Source organism: Gavia stellata, chromosome 8, assembly GCF_030936135.1.
Source record: "Gavia stellata isolate bGavSte3 chromosome 8, bGavSte3.hap2, whole genome shotgun sequence".
Taxonomy (NCBI): Eukaryota; Metazoa; Chordata; class Aves; order Gaviiformes; family Gaviidae; genus Gavia; species Gavia stellata.
The window spans coordinates 25,121,890-25,140,364 of NC_082601.1; the positions used below are offsets into that span (position 1 = coordinate 25,121,890).

Here is an 18,475-nt window from a genome sequence, read left to right on the forward strand (position 1 = left end):
TTCAAAGCAAATTGAGCTCAATCTTTATTTCTGATTAGATTGTTTGCCTGATCTGGGAGGATGTTTTGGCCTGGGGTCCAGCAGCCTGCAGAGAACAGCAGCAGCTTTGGGAAGGACTTCACAGGCAGGCTCATACCCAGAGCTCTCAACTGGCCCTCAGAGGTGTTGGCACAAGAAAGGTGCTGGGGGTAGCAAGGAGAGTGTACCATCTTATTGGATGGCAACTCTGGCTTTTACAAAGGCTGATAGCTTTAACACAGCAGGAAGAAATCAAAGGTGCAAATCAGAAAAAAAATTAGCCCCAAGTTCACTAGGTGAAGGTCCCTTCCCCCACACCCTGCTTTTTGAACAGACCTGAAATCCTATGGTGATTTCTGTTTAACAACAACGTTATCTTAAAATTACATAATGCCTTATCAGGCCAGCACATCTTAGTGCACCAGCAATAACAATGATTTAACTACAACTCTGGAAATTTCGTTAGAAGAGAGCTGGAGCTTACCGAGCACTAACCCTCTGTCGCCTTGCACAGGGGCGAGGGGAGGAAACACGGATGCTCCGGAGCAGCTAGCACAAAGCTCCAGCCTGGCCCTGTTCAGCCAGAGGGGCTGTTCCTTTGGAGAGACCCCAGCTCGTACGTTTGCTCTTTTGCAGGGGAGAGCAGAAAAGATGACCCCATTTTGCATGACCTTGATTTAAATGGCAGCAAGGATGAGTTTGGTGTCTTATTCCTCTGGACTTTTAGCCCTTGAAAAGCCCTCCTTTTCAAAATCAGTTTGTTAGAATCATATTCTGTAGAAAAAACACTATTATACTTGCCACTTGGGAATATATGGGGGTGTATTTACAAAGCGTACCTCAAGAATAAAGTCTCCAGAAGAGAAAAATATACATAACATGCTATTTTCTGGCCTGCTTGTTGTCCTTCAGCAAGTTTCTTGCCTCGCCTCCCAAGCCTCAAGGCTCTTTACATACTGCCTTCAGGTACCACTGCTTCATTCTTAACGTAAAATTTCACTACTGGGATTTGGGGTTGGTTCCCAGTGCTTAGGGTTTTTCTTATTTTGGCCTCTCTCCTTTTGCCCCCTCGCTCTTGGTGCTGAGCACTGTGGGAGCAATGGCCCATTTTCCACAGTGGCCTTTCTTTGATCCATCACCTTGTCTGAGGGTCTGGTACAAAATTGCTTCTAATTACCAGACATTTATTCTTCAAACCTTAACTAATTCACTAATCATATAGTGATAAATGAGATTTTAAAATTAATCACTGACATTTTTAAAGACTTACACACAACTGTAGAGAAAGGTTCCCAGGTAGTAAATATAATGTTGTGTGAAGAAAAAAACCCCATAAATTAAAGCTGTCCTGTATTAACAGGAAGCAGTAAAAGTGAAGACACGGTGAGATGTTACCTGATGAATAGTGGTAGCACCTTATCACAGTTAGTGTCTTCCTACAATAGACCCCCTTGACAGCAGGAAAACAGCACTGTAGAAGCCTTGTCATGTGCAAAATTTAATTTAGCTTCTAATCTGTAATTGCTGGGAGTTTGGGGGGGCGGGGGGAGTGGCGGCCAAGGGCTGCCTTACTGAGCAGGTTCGGAGTGCACATTATTTGCAACGGAACATTTACTCCCTGGAAAATGGCAAGGCAGATTTCTACCACTTGGTTCAGTAAGATAAATTCAATTGTTCTATCTAATTTAAAAGTCATCAATAAAAAGTTTGAAGACTGAGTACCAAGCTTGCTAGTTAAAATTAATGTTTATATAGATGACAGCTATTTGAATATAACATCAAGCCTATCACCAAACCCAGAATTGTCATTGCACATTACCAGCATTTTGGATAATCTTTCTCCCTTTGATGAGAGAAATGGCATTTGAGCCTAGCTTTGGGATGCTGTTGTTGTTCATTATTAATGGCAAAGTCATTTAAACACAATTATTACCCAACACTGTGCATGCATAGAGGGAGACAGAATCCCTGCATCAAGTAACAGCAGTTATGAGCAACCTTTGCAAACCAGACATAATCAGTGTTTTACTAGGATGTATGCTAGTCTGTAGATCTTGGTGGTAATTAATATTTTCTTTTCTATACTTTTCTTTTCTCTACAGGGTACAGACTAGCAAAGTAGCACTTACTAGAAGGAACTTGTGTGTTGAATTTGATGATCATTGCCAAAGAATGTGAGCTACATGTAACATATCCACCGTACCTTCTGTTTTAAATCACAACTATCACATTATAAACTCACATTTGGCATCCTATCCTGATCATAGGAATTGCGCTATATCCTATAACAACTTAGAGCAGTTTAGTACACATTAGGTGATGTACATCAATGGAATGAAAAATGGGCTTAGCATGCCTGCTTTTGGCTCTCCGGGTCATGAAAAAATGTTTAACAGGCATAGGTGACAATGACAACCTTTAGAGCTAGAGTTTTTTCTGGTTACGCTAGAAAGGAATTCAACAAGATCTAAGGGGAAGCAGTACAGGAGCACAATCTTAATTTTAAAATTGAACTAAAGCTGTTTGCTTAACGTCTAAACAACTTGCTGTGTTTAGACTGATGTTAGGAGACATTATGGCATTTTTGAATGAAACTGCATCAAAAGAAAAAAGTTCACTCTTGCCTATGCTTCCTGAGCAAAATCCTTTCCAAAATAATTCTTAAGGACTTTTACATTATGGTTCCCCCTTCATTGGATTTCCAAGACTTGTGCATGAATGTGATGAGAATTACATCATGAACAGGTCGTACGGATAGGATATAGTAGATGCTATCTATGTATCTTGGCAAAATCATATGATCTTAATCTTTGATGTAATTTCCGTTAAAAAGAAAACCTGCACCTGAATTACTCTTCAGAGCTAGCTTTTCCCATGCAACAGATAAAACCAGCAGCACTTTCCAAGACCATCCGCTGTTGCCCCCCTCAGTAACATCTCTGCTCTAACACTGCTGATGTAAGCAGGCTGGAGAACGGAAAATGCTGGGCTAGGTACATCTGAAGTACACCTTCTTCTCCTCTGAATTAGGTGGCTACTTTCAGGTTCAGGTTCTCTGACAGGTATCCTGCCCTGTCTTTCACGTCAAGAACTACCTCATTCCTATTTTCTTCTAAGCTTTCACCTTTACCTTATTGTTTATTTAATAAACATTGACGAACTCCTCTAATACTTTCAAACACAAATTTAGAGGTACTTCCAGCACTACAGTTGTGCCGAGGAAGGACTGTTCTTCCTGTCTCCCATATGTCTAAGGATGGAGGCTGGAAAAGGATTAGAAAATGAAGTGTGCTGTATGGAAAGGGAAAATCTGGAGCTACCCAAATTTCTTTTATAATCACTATCACATAAATTGCTAGATTTGACCAAACCTAAGTGAGACTTACCTTCCATTAGGGTGTGACCTTCCTGAGGGTGCAAGCACACAAGCAAGGTGCTGATCACCCTAATACTCACTGTGGACTATGGCCGCTCAGCGTGTTGGTGTTTATGCTGACGCTCGGAGCTTTCCTTTTGCAAGAGGTTCCAGGTGATGTTTAGAGTGAGCAATATCAAAATAGGTGAGTGACTAAACTATTTATAACTGCAAAAGGGCATTTTTATTTGCAGCTGGTCTGAATATACTTTAACACCAGATTTTTATGAGCTTTCTTATTGCTCGTGTGCACACTTACTAGCATGTGCCATCAGCACAGTGAGATCGGTTATTAATAAAATTATTACAATATTAGGAAATTTCAAAATTGCTTGCATTTTTGCTCAGATGTAAGAGCTACATAGTCTAAGTTACATTTTTAAGAGTCTTGTGTATGAAACACAATATGTTTTTGATTGCCTGTTTTATTAAGTGAATTGAACAGGCTAATTAAAGAAATTCCAGGAAGTTTCTGCTTTCTGTCTCCTAGGGACAAGCCTTAAGTGTCAAAGGAGATAATACTGATGGCTATAAAACACCCAAGTGTGTTTATACTGGCTGTAAAATGCAGCTTATAGCTTCTACTTAACTTTCATAATATTTCCTTTTTATACCATGCTTAGAAATACATATTAAGGCATTAGTTGAAGTAGTGCTTGTGTATATTTGAAAAAAATTTGGGAATTACAAGTAAAAAAACAGAAGGCAAGCCATTGGCAAAATAGTCTTAGGAATAAACTGTTATGAGTACAATTTCATCTATGAACACTAAAAACTAAGAACAAACTAGCCAGCAGAAAAAATCTGCAAGATCCTTCTAGTTCTGACTTTCAAAATATCTTTAACCCTGAGCAGATGATCTCCTACTTGAAGCCATAAGCTATGTCATAGAATTGGTGGTGGTTCTTCATGCAATCACTTGAGACTTCCAGATCCACTGGATCCACCTCTAGATCCACCGGATGATTTTGAAGAATTGCTAAAGAAATTAAAACTCCTCATAAGCAACCCAAACCTGCAATTCTGAAGTGCTATACAGAACCTACACGCTCTTAGTGCAATTATTTGATTTTCTAATATCAGACCCCTTAAAGTGATTTCTACATTCTTAGAGAAGCCAACGTATGTGTTACTGAAGCTATTCAAAAAGAATGTTTTTAATGAGGGTATTAGTTATCCCATGCAACTTGCTTCTCAGACAGAGTTGCATCTTCTAGGATACTTAGAGTTCTTTGAAAAAATGTTAAAGTTTTAGTGCACATGAAACATTTAAGGGTATTTTAAAGCTCAATAATGTGCTTTAATAAGGGTGTATAGGCCCTGGTAAGGTAAACTGCATGAAATTTGAAGTTGAATTTTATGTGGTAGTTTAGAAAATGGACTATATGAATAAGAAATGAACTTTGGAAATGTTCTGAGAATTTCCTGCAGTATAGACATAGGCAATCTGGTTATCACGTATCTTTGTAGAATGACCTTTAATGACAGGAAGATGCTTCTAAGTCCAAATCTCAAAGTGTTGACATAGCAGAAGCATTGGATAACTAATTTGCAGTTCAACGAACCTCTATGAGGAGTGTCTTTTCTTCCACCAGGAAGACTTTTGAAGGAGACTATAAAACGTTCCAAACTGACCAAGCAAGCACATGCATTAGTGGTACCTTTTGGCTTTACTGCACTTGCCACAGCTAACTCTGCAAGCAGGCGGGTAATGGCAGCAGGGCACAAAAAGCAGCATAGAACTACGTTGGAAATATTTTTCAAGACCAGCATTAGCTCTTCAGGATTGCAGAGAGATGACATTAACCAAAGCAACTTCAAAGAGCTGAAGGAGATTAAAGTTTTTCCTCTTAATGATTCTAAAGTGTTATTGAAGGGATCAATAGCTTTTCCTTTTAAACAAGCTGTTTAAATCAAGTATTCCTGAAGAGGAGATAAACCAATCCTGGAAATAATAATGGGATTTAATTAGGATTTGAGATTTTTCACTATTCATTAATTGATCTGCCAGTCTCACAATAGTTTTAGTGAACTGTAAGTTTACAGCAATAAGATTCCTTATGAAAGGACAAAACTATCTGATCCCTTCTGAGCATTTTTATCTGTGCCAAAACACATAAATTATTATGTGGTCCTCACAGAGAGAAATTTCACATTTCTGTACCTGATGTCACTGTTTTTTCTCGGGGGGAAGGGAGAAAAAAGTGTTATTTCCCCTGTCTTCAGTAATAAAGTAACTACATCCCATGGTTGTGCACATTTTGCTTATTGTTAACCAAGACACGTGGAAAGCCCCCCAACAAAGCAAAATTAAATTAGCACATATCCAGGTCCTAAATTGGCAATGCCAGAGACAATTACTGATACTTGGCGACTTTTCAGCTGTGCATGCAGCAGTTTTATTTTAAACAAAATCGGAGATCACACAACTGATCTTGCAATCTGATTTGCACATCACCACACCAGCCTCAGATCTGGAATTCAACCTCATGTATTCGGTTGTAAACTCACGTGATCCCCAGCCAAACGGATATATATAAAACTAATTCCTGGTTTAGTCCTTCCAAAATTCAGTTCCTAGTGGTTTTCGACACACAGTAGAAACATGATACCAATGCTTTCAGCCTGTGCAAATACAATGACTTCAGAATTCAGAGTTTATCTGCGGCAACAAGTCACTGATAAGGGGTGCAGTTTCCAAAGAGCTTTTTTTTTTTTTATTAAACCCCACTAAGTCAAGGAAATATGTGTTGAAAAGATGCAACTAAGCAAAGCCCTTGGGCAAGCACTGTACTGTAGTGCATGAGCAGGGGGCCCCAGGCCCTCACCATTTCAGTGTGGGTTGCAGCAACGTTTCAACTGCCAATTTGCTGCTTGTTCTTAGAAAATGGCTTCTTTGGTCCACCAAGGGAAAACTGCTCTCCTTTCTGCTCCCAGATGGACATATTTTTAAGATGAATGTGTCTTAAGCTGTTTTAAGGGAACGTGGCACAAAGAAATCCAATTACTTTATTCTCTGAGAGTGTCAAAATCAGAAGTATTAATCCAGATTATCATGTTATACAGCATTAAAATTAATTTCCTTTTTATAGCATATAATAATTACCCATATAAAGACAAAAAACATTAAAATTAACATTGCCTGTGCTCTGTCCAGTTCTTCAAAGGAATTAAAAACATTGTGTAGGCACTATATACTGATTCACTTAAATTTGTTTTAGCTTGATAGCTTCAGAAAACATAGATGCAAAGTTCAGATGGATCATTACTAATCAGATTGCTGTCACTATTCTTCCCCCTTTATATCAAGGTTTGGTCGCGTGGCCATTTGCTCTTAAGATTTCTTTTCTTTCCTGTTCGCACAACAGAACACCTTCCTTCTGCCTGTGAAGAATCATATCCTCTTCAAAGCATCCCTGCTGCTCTGAAAACTTGAGAGTGAAGGGCAGATGCAGCCACAACACCCGCAAGATGACAGTTGTTACTCACAGAAAGCCACTATTCTAGCTTTAAGACATTGTCCCAGATCTAGGGATTTCCTCATGTATTTTTAGCTAGGACAAACAAGCCAGATTTCTTGATGCTTTTCAGACTGCATTTGCCAACACTCCCCAAACTCTTCCTGTTCTGTCTACCGAAACGTGCTTCCATGATGATTTACTCCCACCTAAACCAGTGCTGCTCTAGTCCTGTTCCTGCTCCTTCTTTGCAGCTGCACTGGCTGTTGCCTGATGCCATGGCCTAGGGAAATAGCCAGCAGCTTCCTAGAGGGCCAGATGAGTGCACAAGTGCCAGTGCTGGCATCACAGCAAGGGCAGTGAGCCCACAGCAGCATGACTTCTCAAATGCCCCTCTTGGTGAGCTGTGCTGTGAGTGCCCTTGTTAATCAGGCTCTTTAGTCTGCTGCAGTTTACTTCAAATATCATACAAAACATGAATCAAAATTAAGGATTTCTTTATCCATTCATGAACTCCTTCACAGCCCATCAAACTGATGTCATGACATCTTCATTGGCTTCTACAATAACATCAGCAGAGCAGATTAGATTTCTGCACCAGACTGCAGAATACATCTCAGAGAGCCTTGGTCTAGTTACAGCCCTGGTGACCGCTGCTGCGAGCATCTTGCAATGGAACGGGGTAACACAGACCAGCAGATAGAGAAATTCAAATAGCATGGAGAAAGCAGGACCATAAAGAGCAACAACCAAACCCCTATCACAATGAAGTGCAGAACCATAGAAAGATGAAACACTGTGGAGCTCTCTTCAGTCAGCTCTCTTTCTGAAGCGAGAGTATCTCCATCAGTGGGCTCTAATCACATGCAGAGTGTGACTGCTGTCTCCTGTCCCCAGTTTACAGTGATGAATGCATTTAAATATAATTACGGGGGGGTGTTATTATTTGTTCTTGCCATACAAGCAAAGTCTGTTATTCAACTCTAGAAGCCAGTTTATGGCAGTTACTTTTTCAGGAGTCTATTCTAGAGGCCAAATTTTAATTTTGATATTTTTGAAAAACTTATATTCTTCTCTAAGGAGTTAAGCAGGCAAATTGTGCTATGAAGAGGCTTGTACCATTCCCTGTAGTTCATCAGAAGAGCAGAGGGAATGGTTTCCCCTTATCTCTTTGGAGAATGATGAACCAGAGGGAAAAGCCTCCTACCAGAAGAGAGACGGATGAATAGTCAGTGAAGCAGAGGTCGTTTTCAGCTTCTCTTCATGCAGCACTGGCCAAATTAACATTTTTGTATTTTATTATCAAGTAACAGTAAGGCAAAGCCTGCCAAGTCTGTTTGAAAGTTTATTCAACCTTTAGCAGCGGAAAACTCCACTACCTGCCCGAGACTGGCAGGAGGGGAAGGGAGGGAGTTCTCAAGCAGTCAGGCAGTAGGCAGCACGGCATCCCAGCCACTGCATGCGCAGCCCTGGGGAAGCTGTACCTTTCCCAAAGCCCCCCTGTCTTCCTCTCTCAAGAGCTTAATGTGCTGGAAAATGTAGAATATCAGGAAAAAAAAAATTAAAAATTTATGACAATATAAAGAATGTATTTGCTCAAAATATTTAGCAGTTACCACTAGATGGCATTTTGTTCCTGAGAAATTAGAAACTCCCAGGTTTCAAATTACTTGTTACAGACAGCAGGAAACAGTAGGAAATGCAATTACTTACCTCATTCGGTTAATAATTTATTATCCATTGTCTTGTATATGCAAGACATCACTAACACAAGACTCTCTGTCTTGCAAATTTATAAATCCTCTTTATGGAAGTACAGCTTGTGACTCTTCTCTTCAGCCCTCTGCTCAGTAGGTAGAGGTTTAAGCTGTAGTCAGCACTTACCAAAAATCTTTTCCACATTTTTAAATGAAAGACAAATGTGGGCCAGTTCACTGACTTTGAGCATGCCATGGAAATCTGCCAGAAATGCCTTGCTCCAGTAACTGTACACAGTATTTCCTGTGTTATTTTTGGATAAACACTTAATACAGATTGCAGTACAAAAAATAATTCCCATTCAGGAATACAGCAGTAACAATTTGATTATTATGAAAAAAAAATTCATATATTCACTTATTAGTATTATACTTTGCATCAATTCATTTTAATTTCAGCTTCTACAAGCTCAGATGTAAAAGATGACATTTCCATTCTTAATCTTTGCAGGCTACAATGTGTCGTACCCAGAGGTGCAACGAAGTTCTACTGGGCACATCCTGGGGTGACATGTTGGTAGCTTGTTCAACATCCATAAGCCTCTCAATATCTGATTAAAACCAAGCAAGATGATTTCCCTTACGCTGCAGCAAAACAGGAGACTGCGAAGTGAACTATTAACTTTTTCCTTAAAAGACACTAGAGTATATAGTTAACTCTTACTTACAAAGAGTCAAAACACCTTCAACAAATGTGCTTAGTTTAATTTTGCATCTATGCAAATATACATAATATTATGAGGATGTTTTTTCATTAGATCATCATAAGTACTGCTGCTCTGGGCATATAGCAGCCTGTTTAACAGTTAATCCCAGCAAAATTCAGCAATCAGAATATTGACATAACTTCATTTCCCACTGAAATTCTGAAAGAAAAAAAAAATATCAAAAAAAACCAGAATGGAACCCAAAAGATATTCCAAGTATGCTCTTTGAAAAACAATTAAGTTTTTTGTGTAGTATAAAACTGCAACCAATATGCTTCAGAAATACTTCACTTTCAAGCATTTTTTAATATATACTCAGTGTATCTAAAGTATAGGACTCACACCAAGGTCTCTTGCTATTAACAGGTCTTCAGCTCCACTGGCTGTGGCAGTGGTAATTGCTGCTAGCTGCAGACAAGGGGCAGAATGCCTGTTGGTAGATCAGACAAATTATCAAAATCTTTCAGGGTGGAGGCTTATGGCAGCATTCAGATAACCCATAAACACTAGTATCATAGATTTCTGAGCACTTGAAGAGTAAAATTGAGAAAATATTCAGGAAAAAAGCTTCCCTGCCTAGACTAAGCTACTTGTAAGTCTCTAGGTATGACTGACTTCTGATGAGTAACTTTGGGCCTCAGAAAGAAATGCAATATTGAGTTAGAAGAAAAGAAGAGGGCTAATCGCTGGATCATGATGCACAGAAAGTCTGTGCATCACTCACATTTTCCTTGACTAAATTATGTTTACTGACAGAAGCATTGATGGTGATTAGCAGCTGGCTAAATCACATCCTGCTCTCATACTTGCTTGGGAAAGCCTCATTATAGAAGGAATCTAACTTCACTAGGATAAAATTAATCTTCACCTCTTCATAGAACAGGCACAAGTTTCTTTGAAATTGTCATTGTAGGAAAGCTGCTTTGGTTTAAGCCAAATATTTCAAAAAATGGTGTACTGCAAAATTTTATGTGGCTTTCTTTTGGTTTAGTAAGTATACACACACCCTTTTTTTTTTTTTTAAATTTAACTTAATACTATTCTCCAGCAACATGATCTGGACTGAAATAAATCAATAGACATGTCAAAACAAAACTTTGCACTTTTTAAAAGTTTGTGTTTCTAACAGTCTAACTCTGCCAAAGTGGTGACATTTTCTTAGGTAGACAAGCCCCACAAGATTTTACGCATCCTAACGAACAAGTCTGGGTGCCCGATGTATTATAAAGGGCAGTTATGTTAAGTGGAGGGGGTGTGCCCTTATCTGATAGGTGAAAACAACAACAAAAAATCTAAACTAGATGTGAAATTACAACAGCAGGTAAAGATCATGCATTGCTTTCCTGAAACAAAATGACTTTGCCAGACCTTTGGAGCAAGGAGAAGGCCAGAGTTTATGACGAACTGGTGCTTACAATTTAAAGAGACCGTAAAAGGGAAGCATCCCAAGGAAGCCAATGCTGTGCCATATGATGGGCGGAAGTGACAAATTCTGTGACTATGCTGACAACTCAGAAATGGCATTCCAGTTGTGTGGTGAGTGGAAAAAGAACTCAAAAATCTATGGCCAGCAACCTTCTTACACAGCATTCAAGAGCGAGCTGCATAATTTATAGAAGAAAAAAGAATTATGTCCTATTAGAATCAGAGCTCTAAAAAGTTTGGGTAAACTGTTAGAGACAGCATAAACAAATCTTTTCTATATTCATACATATGTGAAAGTCATAAATTATAACCTTACTAGCTTGAGATTCATAAAATATTCAACAAAATGATCAAGTGTTCAAAGTGTTCCTCTCATCCAGTGAAATATATAGCATCTGTTCAGCATTTACAAGGATTATCTAGTTTTGGCAAAAATCATTAGCCCTTTAAATCAATTCTGCTGAAAGGGAGGACAGAAAGCAAGAAAACTGAAATATTAGCCTTTTGCTTGTTTTGAAATCATAACCATGCTGACTATAAAGTTTGCTGGCATTTTATAGACAACTGCAATGACTGTACTATATGTTGTATCGCCTTTAAGAGTATCTTTCTCAACACACAGTCATGAATAACAGGATGTTTATACTACTCACCTCATGTGAGATCAAAACATTCCTAACATCACTGTAAACATTTTGAAGAAATAGATCATCACAGAATGCATCTTCATGTCAGTGAGCATGTCAGAGAAAAGGGCTGGCATAATTGAGCAGTGAAACACAGCACCTTCTTGTTCAGAGGGAAGACTTGGCAAATGGTGTGGACGTTTTTGCCTCCATTTCATTTTCTTAATTTATTCAGAAAGGCAATTTATTTTGCTGCTAAAGCAAAGGGCTTAGCCTCTCTTTACTTGTCTCCCTTTTCCCCTGATTAGAATCCTAGATGTAGGACATGGATGTAATTTCCCATTTTATTTTTAAACATAAACAAATCAGTATGCATTTTGAAATCATTCAGTTTCTAAAATGCATCAGTCCAGTGATGATCAAGGACAGTATTTTTGCCTTCTGTAATGGTCTAGAATAAGTAATTCAGCTGAAGGGAAGGAAATGCTATTTATGTACCATGCCAATACTAGCTTGCAGCGAAACAAGAGCAGGGACTTTTTAAGCAGTGGGGGGAAAAAAAAAAAAAAAAAGAGCTTAACTTTTTTCTTACAGGTAGCTAAACACACCCATCAGACTTGCATTCATTGCATTCAATCCACCTGGGGACAGATGGTATTAAATGGAATTGTAATAGCTCGTGTTTGACGTATTAAGCTAGCCCTGGGTGGGAGTTAGGCGAGGAAAAACCTGGTTACCTGCAATTCTGTTCCTCTGAAGGTATCTATGTGACAGCGTGCTCGTTCCTGCAGCTCATCATCTCAGTCTAGCACTGATAGATCTCCCTAAACTACAGAGTACTATCCTTGAAGCTCCGTAATTGTAAGCTGGAGTATCACCAGGCCCTGATGTCCAAAGTGGTTACAAATACTGCCCGCTCCCTACTCTGTTTCTGCTATTGGTATTAAAAACAAACAAACAAAAGTTCCTGGAAGCATGACTCCTTTTCTTTGCTTCAAGCTGTTCTGTACCTCTTATGCTTGTTACCATTTCCAATCAGTCTATGCAGCTTAAGCTATTGTGTCTTTACCTATGGATTAAAAATAATAAATATACTTGCATAATGATTTCACAACACTTTGCTGATCAAGTATTCTTTCCCAGATTAAATTCTGTTATAAGCAGTTTATTTAAAAGTTTAAAAACCTTCTCTCTGCTCCCTCCTCTTCCCCAAAAACAAATAGGAAAAAAGTGCTTGGAACAACATGCATCATCATCATAAAAGTGGTAATAGAAAAGGTATAGAGACTTTGATCAAGGTGTCAAATAAAATAATAATTACACAAATTGGATCAAGTTTGTGTGTCTTGTTTTTCTATTGACAGCCATGTAATTGGATTATAACTAACTCCACACCTAGGAAGTAAGAAACTCTTTTTGAAGATAGTTGCACTTTGCAGAATTATGAAGCTATCAGCATACAACCTGTGCTCATTAGTTGTGCAGAGCATGTAATAAATTTTTTTGCCACACTAAAAGTTCCATACTGGAGATTCAGGACATCCTTCCAGACCTAAATATGCATTCTGTAACACATCTAATTTTAGGAAGATGTCAATATCAAGATTTTGTAAGCTTCTTATGACTTTTTTAGGTGAAGACGACCAGATATACAGCATGCAGAAATTCCTTTCCTGACTACTAACATCTTGAAATGAAAGTTTGCTATAAAGAGTTGACACAACCAAGGAAGAAGCAATACGCAAAAAGATGACATTCCACATAGGAACATTTTCAGGGGCTCATCACACAAAGAAAAATCTTTTGAAAAGGACAAAAGTGAAGAACAAGAAAGATCATTATGTTAAATTCTATGAAGAAAAAAAGGAAAAAAATCATATTAAAACGTAAAATTAAAAGGACAGGAGACTTACTATTAAAGACTATAAAACTTTGAAAACCCCAATTATTTCATGGTAGTGTCATCTGGACCTACCCTACACAGTCTTATACAAGACACAGGTTAAATAAATCATATCCGTATTACTGTTGATACTATGGTTAAAAATAAATGTAAAGACTGCTGTAAGCCAATCTTACACTCACTGTTCTGCAATGTAAATGAGTGCAGTTCAAATTACTTCTCTACAGAGGGAAGCAACAGGCAGCATATAAATGCAAACAACCTTCATTAGACACATTGTCATGAGTATATTAATCATGTCAAGAAGCATTGCTGAAGTTTCCTTCAGTGCAATTTAACATACCTTACTTTATTAGGATGCACTTAATTTCACTATGTTTTCTCCTCATTATCATTTATGATGACCAATTAAAGTGTTTGTGTCTGTCTCTAAGCAAATTACTTCTGTAATTCTGGTAGCTGAAATCACTGCTCATCCAACACTTCTGTCATTCCGTTCCATCAGTGTAATATCTCTCTTTGCCCAGCCTCTATTAGCATTTTAAAGAGAAAGAGCTTACTTGGATTGGATAGTTAGGTATAAAACTGCATCTTTTTACAGTGTAGACAATAAAAAGTGGATTAGTTCCCTCCCCAGTTGCCCTGTTATACAGCTTTCGTGATTTTTTTTGTATATGCTTAGAGTGACAAGCGTAACTCACAGTCAGAAAAAGAACATAGCGAAGCAACAGAGGCCTTGGGCATTATTCTCATCTTGGGCTCAAAGTTGTATGCAGTTTAATTTCCTTTGGTCAACACGTGCAGTACATGCAAGTACACAGCAACTTTACTTTTTTTCCCCCCCTCCAAATCAGACTTCTGTCGAGAGCTTTTCAAACGATGATTTAACAGGACATGCCATGCCATAATCATGTTTCCAACATTCATAAATAAGCCCAAACCATTTTTAATATTCTAAAAATCAAATGTGAGGCCATGATCTTTCCTCAACCTTTCACAACAAAATCGTGAGCAGTTCATCTGACTATAGCTGTTATTTCCTAGCTTCATGTGCATTAAGATAAGATATCTGAAAGTTAGCTGGAAATTCTGATTACACACACCACTTTTGCTGTAGAACTCAGGGCAACCAGAAAAGGCTGAGCAACATCTGGAATCACCAAGCTATGTTTATGAACTCCTTTATCTGCAGATTACCTTGGACTCCTGGAACTAACAATACAAGGCTGATTCCTCAGAAGCTGCTGGAACTCAACTGCAGAGCAACGGAAATTGGCTTATTTTCTAAGGAAACATGTATGTTCTTATTTACGTAGCATTACTTTGACATTATAGTAATGACTTCCAGAAAAATGCTGATAATTGCAAGGGTGAAGAAATAAGTCTGAAGACAGTGCTGCCTTTTAGAACAATTATAATTTCATTAAAATAGGAACATAACTTAAAGATAGATTTTATTCTCTTTGATGATTTACTCATGCAAACTGCACATAAAAGAAAACAGTACAGTTTGTGAAACATGTCAAATGTAAAGACCCAAAATGCTAAGTACAGAAGTAGTGTGACGTATGTCTCAAAACGGAATCCATGGTAGTATGACTAATAACTTTTCTCTATTTGCTGAACACAGATTTTAATGGTTCTTTTTCCAGCCCCACTGTTGAATTCATTAACTGTTTACACGTCTCCTATACACTTACGTAGACTTATTTTACAAGCGTGACAGTTCTATTATAAAAAACCTCCACTTATATAAATATGATTTAAAAGCCTTTGTGTTTAGGAGAGCAAATTATAGTATAATCAATGAGGCCTTATCTAATCCACCAAAACTACAATGAAAAGTGACTGTATAGCTTTCTTGCAGAATTCACATTTTGTGCCTTTGCAATTAATTTCCTTCTCACAAGAGGTCCATTGTATTTCACCATCCTGGAAATGTTCAGTAACTGTTAACAGCTTTTCACCTTGAAATTGGAAAAGTAAGACTTTTAAACACATGAGGTTATCAACTCAACTGTCTTAGTTTTAAAATACAAAATATTTAGAATCCCTATTATATTTTCATGCTTAAAGCCCTGCAATGATACATATATAACTTAGATACTTCTTTGTCCAGTTTTCATTATAGTATGGTTGTATATATATTGTAGAAATTATGATTTTCCTGTGGATCAATTACATTTTTAGATTTAAAACTGAATCAAATAGAAACTTGATGGCACTGACACTTAAAACACATAGTATAGTGTGGAGAAGGAAGAGCAAATGAACTACACAACCCATTATAAATGCATTAAATCTTTGTTATATACATAATGGAATCCTGCTTTACTGCCAGTTGCTACTATGCATCTGTTTTTGCTATTATACAAAGTTTTCCAACCTGAAAGCACACATCTACTTTTTTTAAACAACTTAATCTATTGTAAAATATTGTACTGTATTTTGAACATGAGTACAGAATCAAAATAGATAATGGCACATTTAAAAAACTCAGTATCCTACAGATGATTGGATAATGAGAAAAAGTGTACCTACAATCATCTCATCAGAAACAAACTACATCATGGAATGTTAGTTATCCAAGTTCGCACAGTAAATAACATTTTAAAACTGCAATCACCTATCAGCCAGCATCACATTGAAGGCATCTTTAAACATTCAAGCAAAAGACTGCTGGCATTAACTACTGAACCATTCTCACGCACACACCACACACACCACATTATAATTACATTGTTTCCAAGATACGGTAGATACTGATTTTTTTTTTTCCACAAGAAAGGTATCAAAATTTTTGCTACTAAAAGATGACAGTGCTTACACAAGAATTAAGTACAAGTTAGCTTGCAAATACAAGACAATGACAAAAAAAAGTCTTGAGTTGTCTAAAGAAGGATTTTAGGCTTTTCTGGCATCCAAAACCATGAGTAAACTCCTTAGTCTGTGACTCAAAAATCCACAAAATATCAACCTACTTTGGAATACTAAGTATTCCATATTTGATAACCCTGTATTTTTACAATACGCTTACTGGTTTCAGCCTAGCAACAAAGGGTAGTTATAGGTATCTATTCTGACTGGAGAAATAAAGCTCTCCTCCCCTCAGAATGAGAGTGTTGGAGGGGGAAAAAAAAACCACCTGACGTCAATTTAAAATTAAAAGAAAATCAAATCTATTTAGTAATGATCCTCATCTAGGATAGGTATGTGCATAAGGGTACTGTATCTCATATGCTGTACTGGCCCTATTAAACAAATTAAAAACCCCAACAGTTAAAAAGCCAACCAAAATGCTATACATAAACCAACCCAAACTTTTTTCTCCCAATGTTCTTCCTCTCATAATGTGCAAAACAACAAAAAGGCAAAAAGACTAAAAGCAAATTTACTGTTACTATCTTTCTCTTGCCTAGTGCTTTATGACCTTGCTAACATTACAAAGTCAATAGGGACTATGCAGAACTTTGGTATAAAAATGTCACATAATATTACTATCACAGTCTGGGGGATGACCTTTAGTAATTCACCCCAATGTTTGTTGAAATAATACCAAATTAAAAATGAAATAAACCACATTATACTGTACACACACTTTACACATTAAGCACAAAAAATAACTAGTAAAACTAATACTTAAAAAAAAAGTCTTTTGCAAAGAGACTAGAACTGGTGTTCTGTTTCATCTTCACCTGCCAATCGTTAAAGCCAAATTTAAGTTGGATTTTTAAAAATGAATAATTTTAAGCTACAATTTCTCCTAGATGGAGACTGGTCTGTTGTTGATTTCCCTTTAAAGTCACAAATGTGTATCTAGAAACTGATGCAATGCAAGTTTTTAATCAACTTCCTGAAGGCTGCGACTGGGAGGGAGGCGCCATGACTATTTGGGAAAGCACCGGCTCTGTGCTCTGGTCCGCCATCTGGGTGAGAACGGAGGTGGCCACCGCTTCTGCCTTGGAAGTTGAGCTGACACCGTTGGAAGTGCTGACAGAACTGTGCTGAATAGCTTCCGTGTGTGGACTGCTTGGCACCGATATGTCTTCCGAACTGTCATCTTTATCTGCAGCTGAAGAAGGAAAATGAATTTATTTTTTTTCCACAGAATGCATGCCACCACTTCCCAGGTAACAGCAATAATCCCCTAAATAATTAAAATTCATGGTGTAACGCAGCACAAATTGCAAAACCACCTTATTTTCATTTTTTAGCGAGAATACTACTTTGTAAGCAAAAAATATGGACTGCAGTATGGAATATGCAGGAAACAAGAACATTTTCACATCTTCAAAGTCATGATTAAAATTCTCTGATTTCCTGCCTAGTAAATGATGAATGCTCATGTCAATAAGCAATATTTATAGATTAAAAATGCTACCAGATCTCTTGTTGCTATATGAATTGGCTTTAGATTTTTAACATATGCTATTTACTGCATTTGCTTAGTGATCAAATGAGAATAATTCTATGTTCAGTAATTAGTACTTGTGATCATGAATGTGATACCTGAAAAAATATTATTTTTATCACTACATTAATTGGACAATACTTCCACAAGTTTTCAACCCACAATCTTTTAACAGAGTAAAATTCAGTAACTTCTTTAGTATACAATTTAAAATTGTCAAAACTGATTTTAAAAATACCTTCAAGAATACTTCAGGTGTTCTCCACAAAACTGAACTGATTAGCCACACAGTTGCATCATTTTTTCTCATGACAGAAGGTAAACAGATTAAAAAACAACTCTCATTGTGCAAAACTAGAATTTACAAAATGAGCGTGATTTAAAATGTCTTTCCTGCACAGACATCCTAGTCATGCTAAAATCATCCTTTTTTTCCAGAGTTGCAAACGTTAGCCAAGGCATTAGGCAAACACTGTCAAGCAAAAAGCTGAGTTAAAGACTAAAAAAACAAAAAAGAAAATAAGCTTACCATTTTTCACTCAAAATAAAAAGTATGAAGACCAAAGTTAATTATAACTTTTTTGTATCACTTTGCGCTGCTTAGTGTTTTCAAGTATTTTTCACCATAGCTTTATATGCTGACTTAAAGCCAGTATATACAGATGGAATACTGGAAGTCCCTTTTAAAATACTACTAACTACTGTATAATGTAACAATACAGAAAGATACACGCAAACATAGCCAGAAGAAGCAT

At 37.4% G+C, this 18,475-nt stretch overlaps 1 protein-coding gene across 2 annotated transcripts in view; it reads right to left on the bottom strand.

The window, feature by feature from the left end:
- Nucleotides 1-14,706: 14,706 nt before the first annotated feature.
- The window catches only part of ATF2 (activating transcription factor 2), a 43,163-nt gene continuing 39,394 nt past the window's right edge, over nucleotides 14,707-18,475 (bottom strand). For both annotated transcript variants that reach the window (XM_059820043.1, XM_059820044.1), the window contains one exon: nucleotides 14,707-17,381. In XM_059820043.1, coding sequence (XP_059676026.1) covers nucleotides 17,155-17,381 — 227 coding nt within the window. In that variant the 3' untranslated portion in view covers nucleotides 14,707-17,154. The remainder of the gene's footprint in view (nucleotides 17,382-18,475) is intronic.